At 29.2% G+C, this 19,545-nt stretch overlaps 2 protein-coding genes across 3 annotated transcripts; one reads left to right on the forward strand and one right to left on the reverse strand.

Annotated features, from left to right (window-relative positions):
• Positions 1-7: 7 nt before the first annotated feature.
• Positions 8-2,968, reverse strand: LOC136785092 (zinc finger protein 502-like). Of its 2 annotated transcripts, XM_066746111.1 has the most exons (3): positions 2,622-2,968; positions 2,187-2,533; positions 8-2,117 (listed from the first exon to the last, which is right to left on the reverse strand). In XM_066746111.1, the coding sequence occupies exons 2-3, from the start codon at positions 2,493-2,495 to the stop codon at positions 177-179; spliced, it is 2,250 nt and encodes a 749-aa protein (XP_066602208.1). In that variant the 5' UTR covers positions 2,496-2,533; positions 2,622-2,968; the 3' UTR covers positions 8-176. The 2 variants fall into 2 exon arrangements, with proteins under 2 accessions (XP_066602208.1, XP_066602209.1); XM_066746112.1 differs by lacking the exon at positions 2,622-2,968 and having other exon boundaries at positions 2,187-2,614.
• A 10,760-nt stretch (positions 2,969-13,728) lies between these two features.
• Positions 13,729-17,344, forward strand: LOC136785093 (E3 SUMO-protein ligase ZBED1-like). Its single transcript, XM_066746113.1, has 4 exons — positions 13,729-13,793; positions 14,194-14,360; positions 14,447-14,621; positions 15,012-17,344. The coding sequence occupies exons 2-4, from the start codon at positions 14,292-14,294 to the stop codon at positions 16,535-16,537; spliced, it is 1,770 nt and encodes a 589-aa protein (XP_066602210.1). The 5' UTR covers positions 13,729-13,793; positions 14,194-14,291; the 3' UTR covers positions 16,538-17,344.
• The last annotated feature ends 2,201 nt before the right edge of the window (positions 17,345-19,545 follow it).

Here is a 19,545-nt window from a genome sequence, read left to right on the forward strand (position 1 = left end):
GTAACAATTGAGCTTACCATAAACAATATATACTTATAAATTTAAGAGCTTATCATATTAATTAAGCGAATAGTTAATTTAGGTTATTAAAGTGTTAAAATACAAGTAGTTTTTATAAACAATAATTTCAAAATACACATTTCTTGCTATATTTTGTTCACAGGTTAAACATAGTTTTAGTACATTTGACCTATCACAGTAAGCGAACGCACTGCAGATTGCACATCATTAACATGGATATGTGCTATTGTATGATGGTGATGTTGAGCATCTACCAATTCACCATACTGATTACGACAACGTTTTTGATGTGCAAATAAGCTACCACTATGACTGTAAGCTGCACCACATGTTTTACAAACATATGGCTTCTCACCGGAATGGGTATAAGTATGTTCTTTTAAAGTGCTAAGTCTTTTAAATGCTTTCCCACATATTTTACAGAGATAATTGGCTTCGCCTGTGTGTCGTGTTAAATGCCTTTTAAAAGCTGAACTGACAGCAAAGGCTGCACTGCAGACATGGCAAACAAATGGTTTATCTCCCGTATGAATACGTATATGGTTTGCTAGACTAGTAGTAGTGGTAAATCCATTATTACAAGTTTTGCAAATATGTGGTTTAATTCCTGTGTGCGTTCTCATATGATAAGTTAATGAGGAATTACTTGGATATACTTTACTGCAAATATGACACAAATATTCTCGTGCGACTTTTTCTTTTGGTATATGTGTTCTTTGATGAAGGAGTAGACGCGCTTGACTGGCGCAAATTTTTTTGCAAATCTCACAGGTTACAGGCTCAGCTTTTGGTTTGTGAATTGATACATGACGCCTGAGACCTTTTTTTGTTGTCATAATTTTTTCACAATGTTGACACTTATATTCTCCAGAACTGTCTTCCTCACTATCTTCCTTTTTGACTTTATTTTGCTCTTGGCCCGTTTTTTTGTCATCGATCGGAAAAGAATCATCATCCGAATCAAATAATTTATTATCTTCTATTAAATTATCTAGTAGTCCATGACCATGTTTTTCTGCATGTTTTTTTAATGTATCAGGTCTAAAGAACCATTTCTTACAAACTGTGCAAGAATATTTTTTATCGCCATGTATTAAAGTATGCCTTTTTAAAGTTTTTAAGGATGAACAATATTGACCACAGATCTCGCATTTATATATTTCAGGTGCATCTTTAAAGTCATTAGCTTCTATTGTTTGATTGGCTTCATTATCTGTGTCTTCTTCAGTTATTAATTCCTTCTTTGGTCTTGTATCTTCATTTTGCTCTTCAGGATTTATTTTCTTCAGAACATTATTAATTGGTTTTTCATGAGACTTTAAATGTCGCAAAAGGCTACCTGACTTAGAAAAACAAGAACAACATAGCTCGCATGAATATGGCTTCAATGTATGTATTTTCTTATGTTTCTCCATATTCTTTTCTTTATAAAACATTTTTAAACAAATATCACATTTATGTTTATTTTCATGAGTATGATAATGTTTACTTAAACTCTTTTGTGTAGCATATTCTTTAGAACATATTTTACATTTGAATGTTTTTTCTGTAAAATTATTTTGAGTGATACTTTTATCGTAATTATAATCAATTTCATCTCCACTACATAATTTTAAAGGTGACATCTTTCTAGATGTATGCTTTTGATGAAATAACTCACTTTCAATAACATTTAATTCATGAAACTGATGGGAATTATAATTTTTTTGCTCTGTACAACCTTTAAGTATAGGTTGATTGATCTCGTCACTTTTAAGTGATTTATCTTGTATATACATAGATCTATTTATGTCATGTGTATTAACATCAGATTCTGACATTGGTAGCTGATGAATATTGCTTTCTAAAATACTAGTCTCTTTATCTATACACTCAGGTTCATCAAATTCCCCAGAACATATAAATAATTTTTGATCTGTCATATCTAGCTGACTAGTACGTATGGCTGATTCAGCATTATTATAAGTTCTTTCTGATTGTATAAATTTCTGAGGATTTGAAGAAACTTGTAGTTCTTCCTTTACATAATAATTTTCTGGCTGATTTTGTTTAAGAGAAACAAACTTAGTATGTCCATCGGTTTGTGTACTAGAATCCTATAAAACATAAAAATTGATTAAGATGTATACGCATGATTTTATACAGAGATTAATATAACTTTTTACTTTTACTGCTGTAGATGTAGATGGTTTATTGAAATATAGTCTTAACTTTGCATCTGAATTTTGGCATTGCTGTCTAAATTCATAAGCGACAGCTGCCTTATAAGCACACACTTCACAAATCAATGACGGAAATCCATCCTGTTCTTGAATATCTATAGATCCACAAATTTGAATTTTATTAGCAACAGCTATGTAATTATTTATATTTTGACCAGAACCAAAAATTGGTGTTAAATTTGTACTTTCTATAAGGCATATTCTGCAGATTCTATCCATATTTAAAGTCATATCAAAAAATTGATAACTCATTACTTTACTACTGAACCAGCTAAGGAGTAAAAAATTATCTGTAATATAAATTCCATTGTTTAATTATAAATATTAAGCTCACTATATTAAATAACTACAGAGACTTATCTTATATTAAGCACTTACATAGTATATTAACATTTATAACAAGTTAATATTAATCCATAGTAAATATTAAATTGAACTTTATTTTTATCCAAACAGTTATGCATAAAATTATATTAATTGTTAATAATTTACACATCACACATTAATTCCTGTCTGTTATGTATCAAATAAATTTCATTATATTTTCGCATATAAGTAATGAATATTTATAGTTCTAGGTGCACTAATAATGTGTACACGTAAAAATGATTTACATAAAAATGTTTATTAAACATCAATTAAGCTTGAGATATATAAATTTAGTACACAAAAATAAAAGGTTCTCATTCATAGATTGTTCACTCGTAGAAAGTGGTTGAAAATCGAAAGCCACGGTGGGTGTTTCTTTTCTGCGGATTGGATCGGATTGGATTGGCTTCTAGTCACAGTCATGTAATCTGTAACAAAAAAAAACTAGATTCACTAGATTAAAGGGGGGAAATACCAGAGATGAAACGGGAGAGATTGCTGCCGTGTCCCGAAACAATCCTTGCCGGTAGGCGGCGCTTCGATCCCATCGTTTAGCTTCCAGACAAGGTTGCCAAGTGTAGTACTTTGGTACTACCGTAGCAGCGTTGCCAAGTCCGCCATGTTGGAAGATACTACGCTGTATAGTTTGTTGGCCGAGAATTGACTATTGGCCGCATTCATAGTCGGTCCTTAAGGAGCTCCTTAGATTAAGGACGCCTTATTCACTAGGCAAGGAATGAACCAATCACAATGGGAATAGCGATGACTCTTTCATTGTGATTGGTTGATTGTTTTATGCTACAGTCGGCTCAATACTACTTTAGTATACTTTAATTAGATATAGATATAATTTTTTGCTTCCTTATTTTAAGGAAGGTCTGAGGCAGCGTTGCCAAGTGTAGTATAATTATACTACCGTAGTATAATTTTCCTATAGCGTAGTATCCTTAGGATACTACGCTACAGTTTCTGTTCCCTGCGGGATCCTACGCTATAGTTTCTGTTCACTGCGGGATCCTACGCTACAGTTTCTTTCCTTGCGGGATACTACGTTTTGGCCATTAATCTTGAGTCTTGGCGAGGGGAAGTTAGAATCAGAGGGGCGAGGGGATTTCTAGGGAGTTTGTCCGTAGCTGTCTAATGGCGCGATTAACCCTCAATTTTGTATCATCAACAAAAATAATATTTTCGGAAAACGATTGTGGAAAAGAAGGAAGGATTTTAATAAATAACAGAGAAGACAAAATATATCAGATGAGTATAAATTAATAAAAAAAATGAAAATTATTGTGAATTTTTAAGAAAATATACTTTGTGGTTATTTTTTTTTTGTTACAGTTGAAATCCGGTTATGATGACTTTCAATTAAGGAAAAAAGTAATTACAGACCAATAAATGAAAAAGTATTAATACATTAAGCATTTCTGTACGGCCCAGTCATTTCAATAATTGTGACTTAATGTTATAATAGTGAATGTGTAAGCGATTAGTGGATATACAACAAACCCTTATTGTAAATTTAATAATCTTGTATGACAATGTTTTAATTGCTATTATTTTAAATTAAAGTTAGTTTAATTAACATATTTTTATTTCATCCCTTTCTCAAAATTCTAAACACACATGGTAATTACCTATTCTTGTAGTAGTCATATATTCGTTAAATTACATACAAAATTACAACTGTTTTATATTTGTAAAGCATAGCTGTTTGTTGCAATGATTTTTATTATTCAATGTGAGACAAATCGCATTTTGTTTAGGCAAATGTCTTATTTATCCGCCACATCCTTCCATATCCTATGTAACATTTATTTGCCTTGTTAGTTCTTTCTTTTAGTTTTCAAAATATACGATTAATTTTTTGCTATTTTTATATACACTCAGATATAGCTATTCTATTGACTAATTAATCTTATAAATGTCAAGATGATTGGTAAACCATTGTTCTATTAAAGTTGAAGAATGGACACTTGAATTATTTTACTTATAATGTTTGGCATCTCTTCCATAGGATATCTTCTCTTTAAATTTTAGAGAATGTTGTTCTCCAATACATTTAAGGATACTTGTTGTATCACTAATGTTAATTTCTAAGGAAGGTAGATAAATGAATTGCTACTGATATTTTGAGCTAAGCTCAAGGCGGGAAGCTCATACGGCATAAACCCTCCTGAATTCAACATTTATTGATAAGTTTACAATATGTTGTAGGTAAGGATTGCTAAGCAGCACTGCTCGCCTTTTCTTCCCCTGAGCCTTATATCCTCACGGACGGACCATGGAGAGATCCGCCTAGTCCCTGGAATCGTGGTTTTAATACTCTTGTCCTTTGCCGCCTCAATGTTTCATAGGCGTGCCGCAATCCTTAGCTTATGTGTACAATAACAATGTTATAGAATTCGCTGCTTTCAACAGAAGGATCAAATTTCTCGACTAAGTCATCTGTGTATTATACTTATTTATGATCAGATTGTAGCAAAGTTATTTCGTTCGACTTACGAAACAATACTGCTGAATTTATCTTGCTTTTAGCTTCAAATAATTCACATTTGGATATCCTTCCTCAATATATAATACATATTTTGTTAGTCCTATTTGTTTGTGAAATTTATCTGTTCTAAAACCTTAATTAATCCAGTTACTAGATATATAATATATCATTTTCAAAGAATTGATATCTTTCTATCAATCTTAACAATATCATAATAGATGTAATGAAATATGTATTCTATATTCAAAATAGATATCCATGCGTATAGTTGGAAAACTATTTAAAGCTGAAAACAAGATGAACTCAGCAGTATACATATACCTTTTAAAGAACTTTATCTTCACAAATATTATCAGAACATATCTCGCAGAAAAGTTGCCAAATTTTAATAGCATCATTCAAATGTCCATTTTACAAATTAAATAAGATAATGGTTTAACAATCATTTCAACAATTACAAAAATAATTGCAGATCAGCAGTATTATTAGATCTGTGTGTATGTATAAATGATTAGAAAATTAATGTTATATGATATAGACTGGAAGAAAATAGTGCAACGGAGCCAAATAAATGTCGCATAAGATATGGAAGGATATGGCGGATAAATAAGACATTTGCCTAAACAAAATGCGATTTGTCTCACATTGAATAATAAAAATCATTGCAACAAACAGCTATGCTTTACAAATATAAAACAGTTGTAATTTTGTATGTAATTTAACGAATATATGACTACTACAAGAATAGGTAATTACCATGTGTGTTTAGAATTTTGAGAAAGGGATGAAATAAAAATATGTTAATTAAACTAGCTTTAATTTAAAATAATAGTAATTAAAACATTGTCATACAAGATTATTAAATTTACAATAGGAGTTTGTTGTATATGCACTAAGCGCTTACACATTCACTATTATAACATTAAGTCACAATTATTGAAATGACTGGGCCATACAGAGAAGTGCTTCATGTTTTAATACTTTTTCATTTATTAGTCTATAATTACTTTTTTCCTTAATTGAAAGTCATCATAACCGGATTTCAACTGTAACAAAAATAAAATAACCACAAAGTATATTTTCTTAAAAATTCACAATAATTTTAATTTTTTCTATTAATTTATACTCATCTGATATATTTTGTCTTCTCTGTTATTTATTAAAATCCTTCCTTCTTTTCCACAATCATTTTCCGAAAATATTATTTTTGTTGATGATATAAAATTGAGGGTTAATCGCGCCATTTGACAGCTACGGACAAACTCCCTAAAAATTCCCTCGCCCCTCTGATTCTAACTTCCCCTCGCCAAGACTCAAGATTAATGGCCAAAACGTAGTATCCCGCAAGGACAGAAACTGTAGCGTAGGATCCCGCAGTGAACAGAAACTATAGCGTAGGATCCCGCAGGGAACAGAAACTGTAGCGTAGTATCCTAAGGATACTACGCTATAGGAAAATTATACTACGGTAGCAAGGTTGCCAAGTCCGCCATCTTGAATAGTACTACGCTCTATAGTAAGTGAATTTTGATATAAGGAATGCAGACTGCACAAAGTATACTGCCAGCGGAAATACATCAGTAGCCATCTTAAATGCAGAACGTAATATATCAAAAATTATATATAGTATATTCACAGCCTGTCACCGTGAACGGCGTGAACGAAGACAAATGTTAGTATACGGAAAAATAAAGTGTAATAAAGAAATAAGGAGTAGTGACAGCTTTGATCTATCTGACAGCTGATGTACTTATGGTATAAGTGAATAAATAAAATAAAAATGCTTTTCCTAAATTGATTTTTAATTTTGATAAAATGGTCAAATGTAGCCATTAATTAATTAGATTTGGTAATAAATACAAAAAATGCGTTTTATTATAACAAATGAGTTGAGGTAAAATAAACTCAATGTTTTTATATTAATCTGTTAACAAATGCATTTTTTTATTTATTATTGAGTCCAATAAATTAATGGTTATTAAAAAAAAAATTCCTTGTAATGAAAAAAAAAATGAAAAAATTTTAAACTTCACCAAGACTCGAACACGAGCCCACCGCATGACAAACGGCAACCTTACCGCCTGCGCTACAGCGCTCACCTGATGTACCAAGAGCAAAACAGCCTTTTAAAGACTGACTACAATTCTTTCACTAACTCGTCATAAACGATCAAGAATTAGCTGTAATAATAAATACATTTATCTACATAGCATTATTGTACTAAATTTTTTGTTTTTAATTTGAAGCATACATTTTGCATGAAGATATGATAATTTAAGGGTAACCATTCAGTACTCTATATACAAAACTATTCATATGCTCAACTATCATAAATTAATTAATATTATAATATTTGTTATATGTAGTCGAATAACTATGATAAACCAGCATATGAATAGTTTTGTATTTAGAGTATTGCATGAACACCCTTAAAGTATCGTATCTTCATGTAATATGTATGCTTCAAATTAAAAACATAATAAATTTAGTGCAATAATGCTGTGGAGATAAATGTATTTATTATTGCAGCTAATTTTTGATCGTTTATGACGAGTTAGTGAAAGAATTGTAGTCAGTCTTTAAAAGGCTGTTTTGCTCTTGGTACATCAAGTGAGCGCTGTAGCGCAGGCGGTAAGGTTGCCGTTTGTCATGCGGTGGGCTCGTGTTCGAGTCTTGGTGAAGTTTAAAATTTTTTCATTTTTTTTTTCAATACAAGTAATTTTTTTTTTAATAACCATTAATTTATTGGACTCAATAATAAATAAAAAAATGCATTTGTTAACAGATTAATATAAAAACATTGAGTTTATTTTACCTCAACTCATTTGTTATAATAAAACGCATTTTCTGTATTTATTACCAAATCTAATTAATTAATGGCTACATTTGACCATTTTATCAATATTAAAAATCAATTTAGGAAAAGCATTTTTATTTGCTTTGAGTTTTTAGGTAAACGCAGCACCTTCACTCGGATGACACGTAAAAATGTCACGGTTACCGGTAGTCGCTCTTCTTCTGACGCCAATGTTGCCTGAAGTCCAAATCACACCTATGCTCTCCAGGCATAGTTGTGTTTGTACCGCTTCCCTTTAAATTTTCTATACTGCTGCTGGCTAGCGCTTATCTTCATTTTTGTTGCTAAAAGCTTGATTCTGGCATCACTGCCGTGTGGAACTATTAGTTTGCTAATAAAAGCAGAGGCTTAATTTTAAGAGATTGCAACATATAGTAATTAATATAGATACAATTGTAAAAAGAAAACAAAAATTTTATTTTACATATATTAACTTTAAATAAAATCCCACAAAGTACTGTAAAATATCTAACATGTTATATTATATATCTAATCTGTCAGCTTCTTTATTTTAATATTCATCTCAATTATCACAGTTTGATCCTCAGCGATGACACAGTAACCACATTATGGTGAATCTATTCTTTTTTTTTAATGTTCGATCCACATAGCTTCATCCTCAGCAGTGATACAGTAAACACACGTTCATTACTATAATTTAATCTGAAACAAAATCCCACAAAGTACTATAAAACATCTTACATTTTATATTATATATCTATTCTGTCATTTTCTTTATTTATTATTGCATTTACCTAAATTGCTGACTCATTTATTTTAATATCTGTCTCAATTAACACAGTTTGATCCTCATCAGCGATGACACAGAAATAACATTATGGTGAATCTATTCTTTTTGTTTTAATGTTCAATCCACATAGCTCCATTCTCAGCATTGACATAGTAAACACTTTACAATAATTTAATCTGAAACAAAATCCCAAAAAGTACTATATAAAATCTTACATTTGAAATTACAAATGTAATCTGTCAGCTTCTTTATTTGTATCGTATTTACCCAATGTGTTGACTTGTTTATTTTAATATTCATCTCAATTAACACAGTTTGATCCTCAGCGATGACACAGTAACCATAATATGGTGAAACTATTCCTTTCATTTTAATGTTCAATCCACATAGCTCCATCCTCAGTAGTGACATAGTAAACACATTACTATAATTTAATCTGAAATAAAATCCCAGAAAGTACTATAAAATATCTTACATTTATATTATATATCTAATTTGTCAGCTTCTTTATATATTATTGTATTTACCCAGTTTTTTCACTCATTTATATTATTATCTGTCTCAATTAACATAGTTTGAATCTCAACGATGACACAATAACCACATTATGTTTAGTCTATTCCTTTATTTTAATTTTGAAAATCCGCATAGCTCCATCCTCAGCACAGTGACATAGTAAACACATTACTATAATTTAATCTGAAATAAAATCCCACAAAGTACCACAAAATATTTATATCTTACATTTTATATTATAAACTTTATTGTTATACTTATCTAAAATGTTCAGTCCTTTATATACTTTTAAAAATTATTTTTTTGTACATTTTACAAATTTCGTCACTTTATTTATTCACTTATACCATCAGTATATCAGCTGTCAGTAAGATTAAAACTGTCACTTTATTTCTTTATATTACTTTATAACTTGCGGTATGTATATTGTATGTACGATACAATAATACTAACATTTGTCTTGGCTCACGGACCATGCATTATGTATTTTGAAATTAGTAATTAGAAATATCTATATTGCGGTCCCTCTACAGTCTCTACCCTCTGACGTATTTCCGCCGACCAGTAGTATCAGCAGCGACTATAGCGTAGTACCCAAAATAGTACTACGCTATAGGATATGTCGCTTTTGGGTCCGTACTACGGTAGTACCGAAAGTACTACACTTGGCAACCTTGTACGGTAGTATAATTATACTACACTTGGCAACGCTGATTCCTTTACTTACAACTTTTTATGCCGTTTGGTTGGCTGCATTGGTATATAGGCATAATTTGCTATAGTATATTACTGTTATACAGTGTGTGTCATAGCTGACAGCCACTGACAGCTGTCAAATGGTGCAGTTAACCTGTATTTTCGAATCGTAAACAAGAATAATATTTTCGGAAAAGGATTGCGGAAAAGAGGAAAGGATTTTAGTAAATAACGGAGAAAGAAAAATATATCAAATGAGTATTAATTAATATCAAAACATAAAAATTATTGTAAATTTTTAAGGAAATATACTTTTTGATTATTTTATTTTTGTTACAGGTGAAATTCTGTTCCTGATGAGTTTCAATTAAGGAAAAAAGTACTTATAGACCAATAAATGAAAAAGCATTAAATTATAAAGCATTTCTGTGTAGTCCAGTCATTTCAATAATTTAGACATAATGTTATAACAGTGAATGTGTAAGCGATTGGTGTATATACAACCAAGTTTTATTGTAAATTTGTAATGATGTACGTTAATGTTTTGATTGCTACTTTTATAAATTAAAACTAGTTCAAGTAACCTAATATTTATATTTCTTCCCTTATTCCAAATTCTATATACACATAGTACGTAATTGCATATTCTCATATTAGTCATACATTCTTTAAATTACTAACAAAATTACTACAATTTTATATTTGTAGGGCATAACTGTTTCTTGCAATGATTTTTATTATTCGATCAATGTAAGACAAGTTGCATTGGGTTTCTGCTAATGTTTTATTGATCCACCACATCCTTCCACATCTTGTGTGACATTTATTTGGCTCTGTTGCACTATTTTCTTCTAGTCTATAACATATAACATTAATTTTCTAATCATTTATACATACACACAGATCTGATAATACTGCTGATCTGCAATTATTTTTGTAATAGTTGAAATGATTGTTAAACCATTATCTTCTTTAATTTGTAAAATGGACATTTGAATGATACTATTAAAATTTGTCATCTTTTCTGCGAGATATGCTCTCATAATACTTGTGAAAATAAAGTTCTTTAAAAGGTATTTGTATACTGCTGAGTTCATCTTGTTTTTAGCTTCAAATAGTTTTCCCACTATACGCATAGATATCCATTTTGAATATAGAATACTTATTTCATTACATCTATTATGATGTTGTTAGGATTGATAGAAAGACATATCAATTCTTTGAAAATGATATAATATATATCTAGTAAAAAGATAAATTAAGATTTTAGAACAAATGAATTTCACATACAAATAGAAGTAACAAAATATGTATCATATATTGAGGATGGATATCCAAATGTGAAGTTGGATAATTATTTGAAGCTAAAAACAAGAAGCATTCAGCAGTACATTTAAATGTATTGGAGAACAACATCCTCTCAAATGTAAAGAGAAGATATCCTATGGAAGAGGTACCAAACATTATAAGCACAATATTCAAGTGTCCATTTTTCAAATTTAACAGAACAATGGTTTACCAATCATCTTAATATTTATAAAATCAGTTAGTTAATAGAATAGCCATATCCAAGTGTATTTAAAAATAGCACAAAAATATTGGTATATGTTAAAAACTTGAAAAAGGGATTAACAAGGAAAATAGATGTCATACAAGATGTGTGGAAAGATGTGGTGGATCAATTAGCCATTTGCAGAAACCCTTTGCAATTTGTCTTACATTGATCGAATAATAAAAATCATTGCAACAAACAGTTATGCTCTACAAATATAAAATTATGGTAATTTTATTAGTAAATTAAAGAATATCTGACTAATATGAGAATATGTAATTAAGTACTATGTGTATATAGAATTTGGATTAAGGAAAGAAATATAAATGATAGGTTAATTGCACTAGTTCTAATTTATAAAAGTAGCAATCAAAACATTATCGTACATCATTACCAATTTACACAATAAAACTTGATTGTATATACACCAATCGCTTACACATTCACTGTTATAACATTATGTCTAAATTATTGAAATGACTGGGCTACACAGAAATGCTTTATAATTTAATGCTTTTTCATTTATTGATCTATAAGTACTTTTTTCCTTCATTGAAACTCATCAGAAACAGGATTTCATCTGTAACAAAAATAAAATAATCAAAAAGTATATTTCCTTAAAAATTTACAATAATTTTCATGTTTTGTTATTAATTAATACTCATCTGATGTTTTTTCTTCTCTGTTATTTACTAAAATCCTTTCTTCTTTTCCGCAATCGTTTTCCGAAAATATTATTCTTGTTTACAATTAAAAATTAAGGTTAACCGCGCCATTTGACAGCTAAAGACAAACTCCATTTTGCTACAGTTAAAATTCCCTAGATAAGGAGTCCTTAATCTAAGGATGCATTCCAAATTACGCATGAAGCGCATAGAATGTACAGTTTATGTCACATTTATTATAGAATTTAAGTGCTTACTGCGCGCATATGCGTGACTCGGAACGCACCCTAAGGAGTTCCTTAAGGACTATAAGGACCGACTATAGTTGAGTTCGGAATTAAACTCTTTTCACTCCGACGGAGCTTTCCCTAGAATTCCCTATTCACTCCGACTAGAAATTCTGTGTCCGGGAGCAAGTTAGAGAGTGAATAGGGAATATGGAAGAGCTGTGATAGCTAATTGCTATTCTATCCCCACTTCTAAAAGAAAAATAGGGGTAAGGATAAATAAGAAATATTGGCACTAATTGGGAGCTCCGTCTGACTAGTTTAAGCGGGAAAGAAGCAAAATTGACAAATGTTGGTTTCATTATTTTGGAATTAAATTTCAAACGTTTGTTTATATAAATCTAAGGGCCTGATAAAGTAAGTGAAATAAAATTTAAAATAATACAATATCGTGTATAGTTAAAAAATTAATCTTTTATTTCTTTTTAACAGTTGTTATGAATAATGAATTTAGTTCGTGTAGACTCTACCAATTTTAATTTAATTTATTTTGATAAAATAAAAATGGATGTCCTACTGCAAGAAAAAAGTAGTGAGTAGTTTATAAAATTATATTAAAAATATATGGAGGGATAAAGTTGCTACTGGAATTTTTCATTTTTGCTGTACTACTAAATTATTGCAATTAATTGAAAGAAGACAGTTATCAAAATAAATTAAATTAAAATTGGTAGAGTCTACACGAACTAAATTCATTATTCATAACAACTGTTAAAAAGAAATAAAAGATTAATTTTTTAACTATACACGATATTGTATTATTTTAAATTTTATTTCACTTACTTTATCAGGCCCTTAGATTTATATAAACAAACGTTTGAAATTTAATTCCAAAATAATGAAACCAACATTTGTCAATTTTGCTTCTTTCCCGCTTAAACTAGTCAGACGGAGCTCCCAATTAGTGCCAATATTTCTTATTTATCCTTACCCCTATTTTCCTTTTAGAAGTGGGGATAGAATAGCAATTAGCTATCACAGCTCTTCCATATTCCCTATTCACTCTCTAACTTGCTCCCGGACACAGAATTACTAGACGGAGTGAATAGGGAATTCTAGGGAAAGCTCCGTCGGAATGAAAAGAGTTTAATTCCGAACTCAACTTATGAATACGGCCGTATACTAGAGATGCTGATATTGTATCGATATATCGTAATATCGATATTTTTATGAAATTTTTCGATATTTTATACCGATATTTCTAGTGACAATATTTAGGTGTATCGATACTGAAGCGCTAATATCAAAATTTTTTTATAAGTTTAGAATGAGACTAAACTGAGGAAAATTAACGGTGCCATTTTTTCTGATTGCTTTGCTGTAAAGCAAGTTTTAAAAACAATCACACTGTACAAAATATTAGGTAATTATAATTAAATATATTTACTTTAATGAATTGTTTTTAAAATTATACAGATTACATAATTTTTTCTTATATTTTAAACTTAATAAACTTTTTCTTTATTTTTTTCAGCTTCACTTTTTGAACAATATTTATACCTCGATCCAAATAATATATACTACCCTCTATAAAAGTATGCATACCAAATTTCCTAATACCCTATTCCACAAATAATATTCTCTTTAAAAACAAGTACTCTGTTATACAAGAAAGAAATAATAATCCAACATGAATTAATTTATCTTATTTTACAATTATATTTATAGATCATCTCTTTCTCGCATAATACCATATAATTATTCTAAGATTGTTTAGATTGATAATAAAGATATTATAATGGTTGATTTTATTTTTAATTTAGTGCCATCAAAAGTTTGGACATATTTTATACGTATACCCACAGGAGGCAGATGCAAACTGTGTCAACGAGAAATAAAAGGAAGTAAAAATACAACAAATATGAGATCTCATTTGAAGCGAGCTCACCCAAAAATTGATCTTAGTGAAAATGCTAGGAATACTTTTGAAGTAAATCATAAAAGAATAAAAATGATTGTAAATTTTAATATAGTACGTATAATTTATTACTAATACTTACTTAATTTAAAAAATAGGCTCCAATTGCAGATGAAAATAGTATGATGGATTTTGTATTGGATGATAATATAGAACCACTTTCATCTGCAGCTTCTGAATCTTCTGTAACTTCTACATTAACAAATACAATTGAACAGCCTTCAAAACAGCCTAGAATAGATCTGACCTTTTACAAACAAAGTTCTTTTCAAGGTGCAGAATTTGTTTACTAAAATTTTCCTAAATGAAATATTTATTGTATGTACCTTATATTGTAGCAATTAGAAAATTTGTTGCAGATTCTGCTTTGGACACGTAGAAGGATATATGTATATCCTTGGAATCGTTTACAGAAAACTATTGGCAGTCTTTCAACAATCTTTCCAAAATCTGTTTAAAGATTACTGACAGTCTTTTATAATGCAAATTCGAATGCCAGATTTTCTTCCATTGTTGAAAACAGAATTGTTAAAATTAATCTGCAACAAATTTTCAAAATACTACTAAGTTCTAACGATATATTAGTTCTACATATAATCTTTAATGTAATTAATTTTTATTCTTATTATAGTTATATTAACTTAAATAATAATGTTTTAACAGGAGGATCTAAAGCTGCTGAAATCACTAACAAGCTTATCTTTATGATTGCAAAAGACAACATGCCTTACCAAACAGTCGAGAATGAAGGCTTTAAAACATTCATGAAAGCCATTGCTCCTTTGTATAAACTTCCATGTAGAAGTACAGTTCAGAGTTTGATGGAAGAAAAATATCAGGTATTATCAAGTATTACCAAAACTTGGCTTTCGAATACAAATAATTTAAGTTTGACCACGGATATTTGGACTGACCCATTAAATGTCAAAAGCTTTTTGGGTGTTACAGCTCATTTTTTATTAAATGATAAATTTAAAACTCTTGTAATTGGAGTAACAGAGCTAAATGACAGACATACGTCTGAATATATAGAAATGTGGCTGTTACAAATTATAAAAGATTGGCAAATAAAAAAAGAAAGTATAGTGGTAGTTGTATCCGATAATGGGGCTAATGTTAAAAAAGCAATCGTTAATGCATTTGGTGCAGAGAAACATTTACCATGTTTTGCACATTCTCTAAATTTGTTGCCTGCAAAAGTTATGGCTTCTGAAAACATTAGTTCTGTTTGCAAAAAAATTAAAACCATCGTAAAGTACTTTAAAAAATCAGTAACAGCAGCTGACAGGTTACGAGCAGTTTCAAATCTGAAGCTACTACAATCTGTAGAAACACGTTGGAATTCGACGTATGATATGATTGTTAGATTTATTGAACTATCTGAGAAGATTAGTCCAATACTTTTACAATGCCCTTCAGCTCCAATAATGCTAACTGCATCAGAATTACTAGTGGCTAAAGAGTTTGTTGAGCTACTCAAACCCTTCAAGGATGCAACAAAAATATTATCTGGAGAATCCTATCTAACAGGTAGTAAGGTAATACCGATCTTAAATATTCTCCAAAGATCTTTGCAGTCTTCATTTCCTGAAACTGAGATAGGAAATGAAATGAAACAGATTTTATTAGAAGAATTCTATGAACGTTTTAAATCAAGAGAAGAAATCTCTGTTATAGCAATAGCAACACTTTTAGATCCACGATTTAAACGAATCCATTTTTGTGATGAATTAGCCTGTTTAAGTGCTATTAATACTATCGTAACACTCTTACTTACCAATGAAAGTGATAAGCCAATAGATGAAGTTGATAACATTAATAAAGATGAGTTAGTGAAAACAGATTTTTGGTCATATCATAAAAGCCTTGTGAAGCTAGACCAACAAAACCAAATTACTATTACTGATAATAATATTATGCCAGAAGAGTTTAGGTTTTATTTAAATCAGTCGCCTATTGCCATTGATGATTGTCCAATAAAATTTTGGAGTCATTCTTCACCACTGTCAACATTAGCTAAAAAATATTTAATAATTATTGCTACATCAGTACCATGTGAAAGACTCTTTTCAAAAGCAGGTATTATTATGACAGAACGCAGAAACCGTTTAACAGGAGACCATTTAAATCAATTGTTATTTTTGAGTTCCTTATCATTTGACGAATGGAACTTAGATGCTGCTGTTTAAATTTAATATTTTATAATATGTCAGATAGGAAATGTGAGAGAGTATTTAAAGATAATAGTGATTTTATAAGTATATTTTATTTCTTTAGCAAATTATAATAAGTTTCCTGCAATACTAATATGCCATATATGTGATAAGAAAAATGACTGCTTTCATATGTATATTTGTGTGGAAAATATATTAAGTTATTATAATAAAAACTGGATAATATTTACTAACCGAATAATAGGTAATAAAGTAATTCTCTAAACTATAAATTATCTCATTATAATAATATCACTGCATGAATTTGATGAAAGTTTCAAAAATTAAATAAAAGTATTTGTTATAAATAAAAGATCACAAAAGTCAATGCATAAATGAAAATGAATATATACTTTCTTAATTCCCTTATACAATACTGATTAAAATTGTCGTCTCAGCTGCAGTTATATGATGAAGGCTCATCCATCGCACCAAAAATAACATCCCATCCTTGTCCAGAACAATACAACCTTATATGATTTTATTACCTTATATCTTTAAATTAATTTAACCTGTAAATATAATTCGCCATCAAGTATTTATTTTTTTCCTTTGATACATATAATTTATTATTGTATTAAATTATACTTATTTATAATAGTAAGATTCCATTGTCTTCTATTATTATTAATTGGTGTTATTTTTTATCATTTTTTGAAAAATATCAAGCTCGGTCATCGCATTTGACAACTACGCTATATAGCAATATTAGTAATATCGATATTTTGGGATCGATTTGTCTCCGTATCGATAATGCTGGCTTTGATATATTTTGATACTAATATCGATACTTTCAGAAAATATCAGCATCTCTACCGTATACCACGCAATATGTATAGTAAGTGTGATTCAGAGAAGAAATGAAGTATAGTGTTTTAAGTATAATAAGCTCTCAGTGCTTTCGGAATTCGGACTTCTTCTGACAGTATTTCACGGATTTCAGCAATTCCACGCTATATAGGTAGTGAATTATTGTGATTGGTCCATTTGGAATAGCAGTGATAAATTGTATAAAATGGCTAGCAACTAAACGTTTGAAATGATGTTTTCGAAATTCAATTATATTAAATGTTCTTGTTAAAAGTACATCATTATTTCATCATATAATAAATAAATTATTCAGTATATTATACAAACACGACATTAAAAGATTTTAATAGTATATATTATAGGAATATTTCTGACCAATGATTCAACTAAAATTTGAAATAAATTTTAAAAGATATTACGTATATAGATTATACATTCAATTTATCTTTATTATAACTATAAAATAATCGCATAGTGCACAAATTTTTTTTTACAGGTGGCTGCTAAAAAATTATACATATTATACATATGCTACTTAAGAATATGGCATTTTTGAAAATAATTAATATTTGATAAAAAAACATGTAGAATTTGATTTCTATTGTAATTGTTTTTTTTATACTAGAAAATGATATTTTATAAAATCTCACGCACCATTTTTATTATTTTTTAGTAATAATAAGAAAGAGAAATCATGTATGTTAATTATTATTGTGATCCATCTGAAGACCCTAATTCAAAATTAAACGTCCAAACTCCTATAAAAATATTCGAAATATATTAATATATATAAGGCGTTATAAAATATTCTTCAATATTACTATTACCTTCCGGTGTATTAGTTCGTTTTATTGGGGAGACTTTTTTTTCCTCCTTCATCAGCGGTTTCCTTTGTTTTTGGACCTCTCTATCGTACTGAAACAAATAAAATTTTTTTAATATGAAATGTAATATTTGTGTAAGATAATTATAAAAGACTATATAAAATAAAATCAATATATATATATTACTCGCGTGTTTCTCCAGCAATTAGTGGGATCTTTTGAATAGTTGGGTTTATCAAATAAGTTTTTTTTTTCTGGTTTTTTATTTGTTGAAGCATCCGGTTTATTGATTTTGTCGTAGATCCAGTCGTTCTTTTCATCTTCATATTTCTAAAATATAATTCATATTATCATTAATAATCAAACTTAAAGTGTTTTTATACAAATATATAATGCATATAATATATACACCACATAAATTGATCAATAACTTTTTTAAATAATTGAAAAAAAATAATGAAGAAGCGATATATTGAATGAAAATTACGAGACAAATTTCAAGTCACTAAAAGGATTACTTACATATCTGTGATCTTTTGAAAGTTCCATATTATTGTCACTGTCAAAATTATACGGGCGATGATCCATGTTTGCAGAATGAGAGAACACGGTAGACTGCCAAAATGCAGCTCGCTTACATTAACCTGCAGTAAAGTTATTTGATCCATGATATTGAGTGATAACAATATGGAACTATGAAATAACGTTTCATCTTTCAAGTATTGTATTCTTTAAATACTCTATGTTTATCGGTTTTCATTTAACATTAAGATACTCCTAATATTTTAACATTAATATTATTCAGCCTCGTACATCCTTTAAAAGCCACTAAGTGGTATATCGTATAAAATTTTATGAATTATATCACAAACAAAATGTATTCATTAATCGATTGTTAAAATAAAACAAATTTATATATATATGCTGGAAAGAAAAAATTTTTATTTAATACTAACAATTCTTCATACATGTTTACATGATATAATAATGTTAAAACCGCGGCTCCCGTTCAAATAAACAAGGAATACGCACACTTACCCGCTGCGTTCAGTTACCCCGAATTACTCCATTTGAATTTAATAAATTTTTACAAATAAGTAATGCATATCAATTTTATTGGTTTATTTATGATGTTAAAAAATATTTATATCAAGATTTCACATCATCAGATATGAATTGAAATTAGTTGGTAAAATCCATGATAAAATTCTCATAGAGTGCTTATAGAGTCCACTTGAAATAACTCTTATTGGCTTCTTACGTAGCTCTTTTTGTAGGGCCAATACTGAAAGTATATGTTTATATTTTGTAAAGCATACTTCAGATGAGTAACGATTTATTATTGTTTTA

Source organism: Prorops nasuta, unplaced genomic scaffold, assembly GCF_024137725.1.
Source record: "Prorops nasuta isolate Cenicafe-Biocafe unplaced genomic scaffold, Cenicafe_Pnas_1.2 PNAS00154, whole genome shotgun sequence".
NCBI lineage: Eukaryota > Metazoa > Arthropoda > Insecta > Hymenoptera > Bethylidae > Prorops > Prorops nasuta.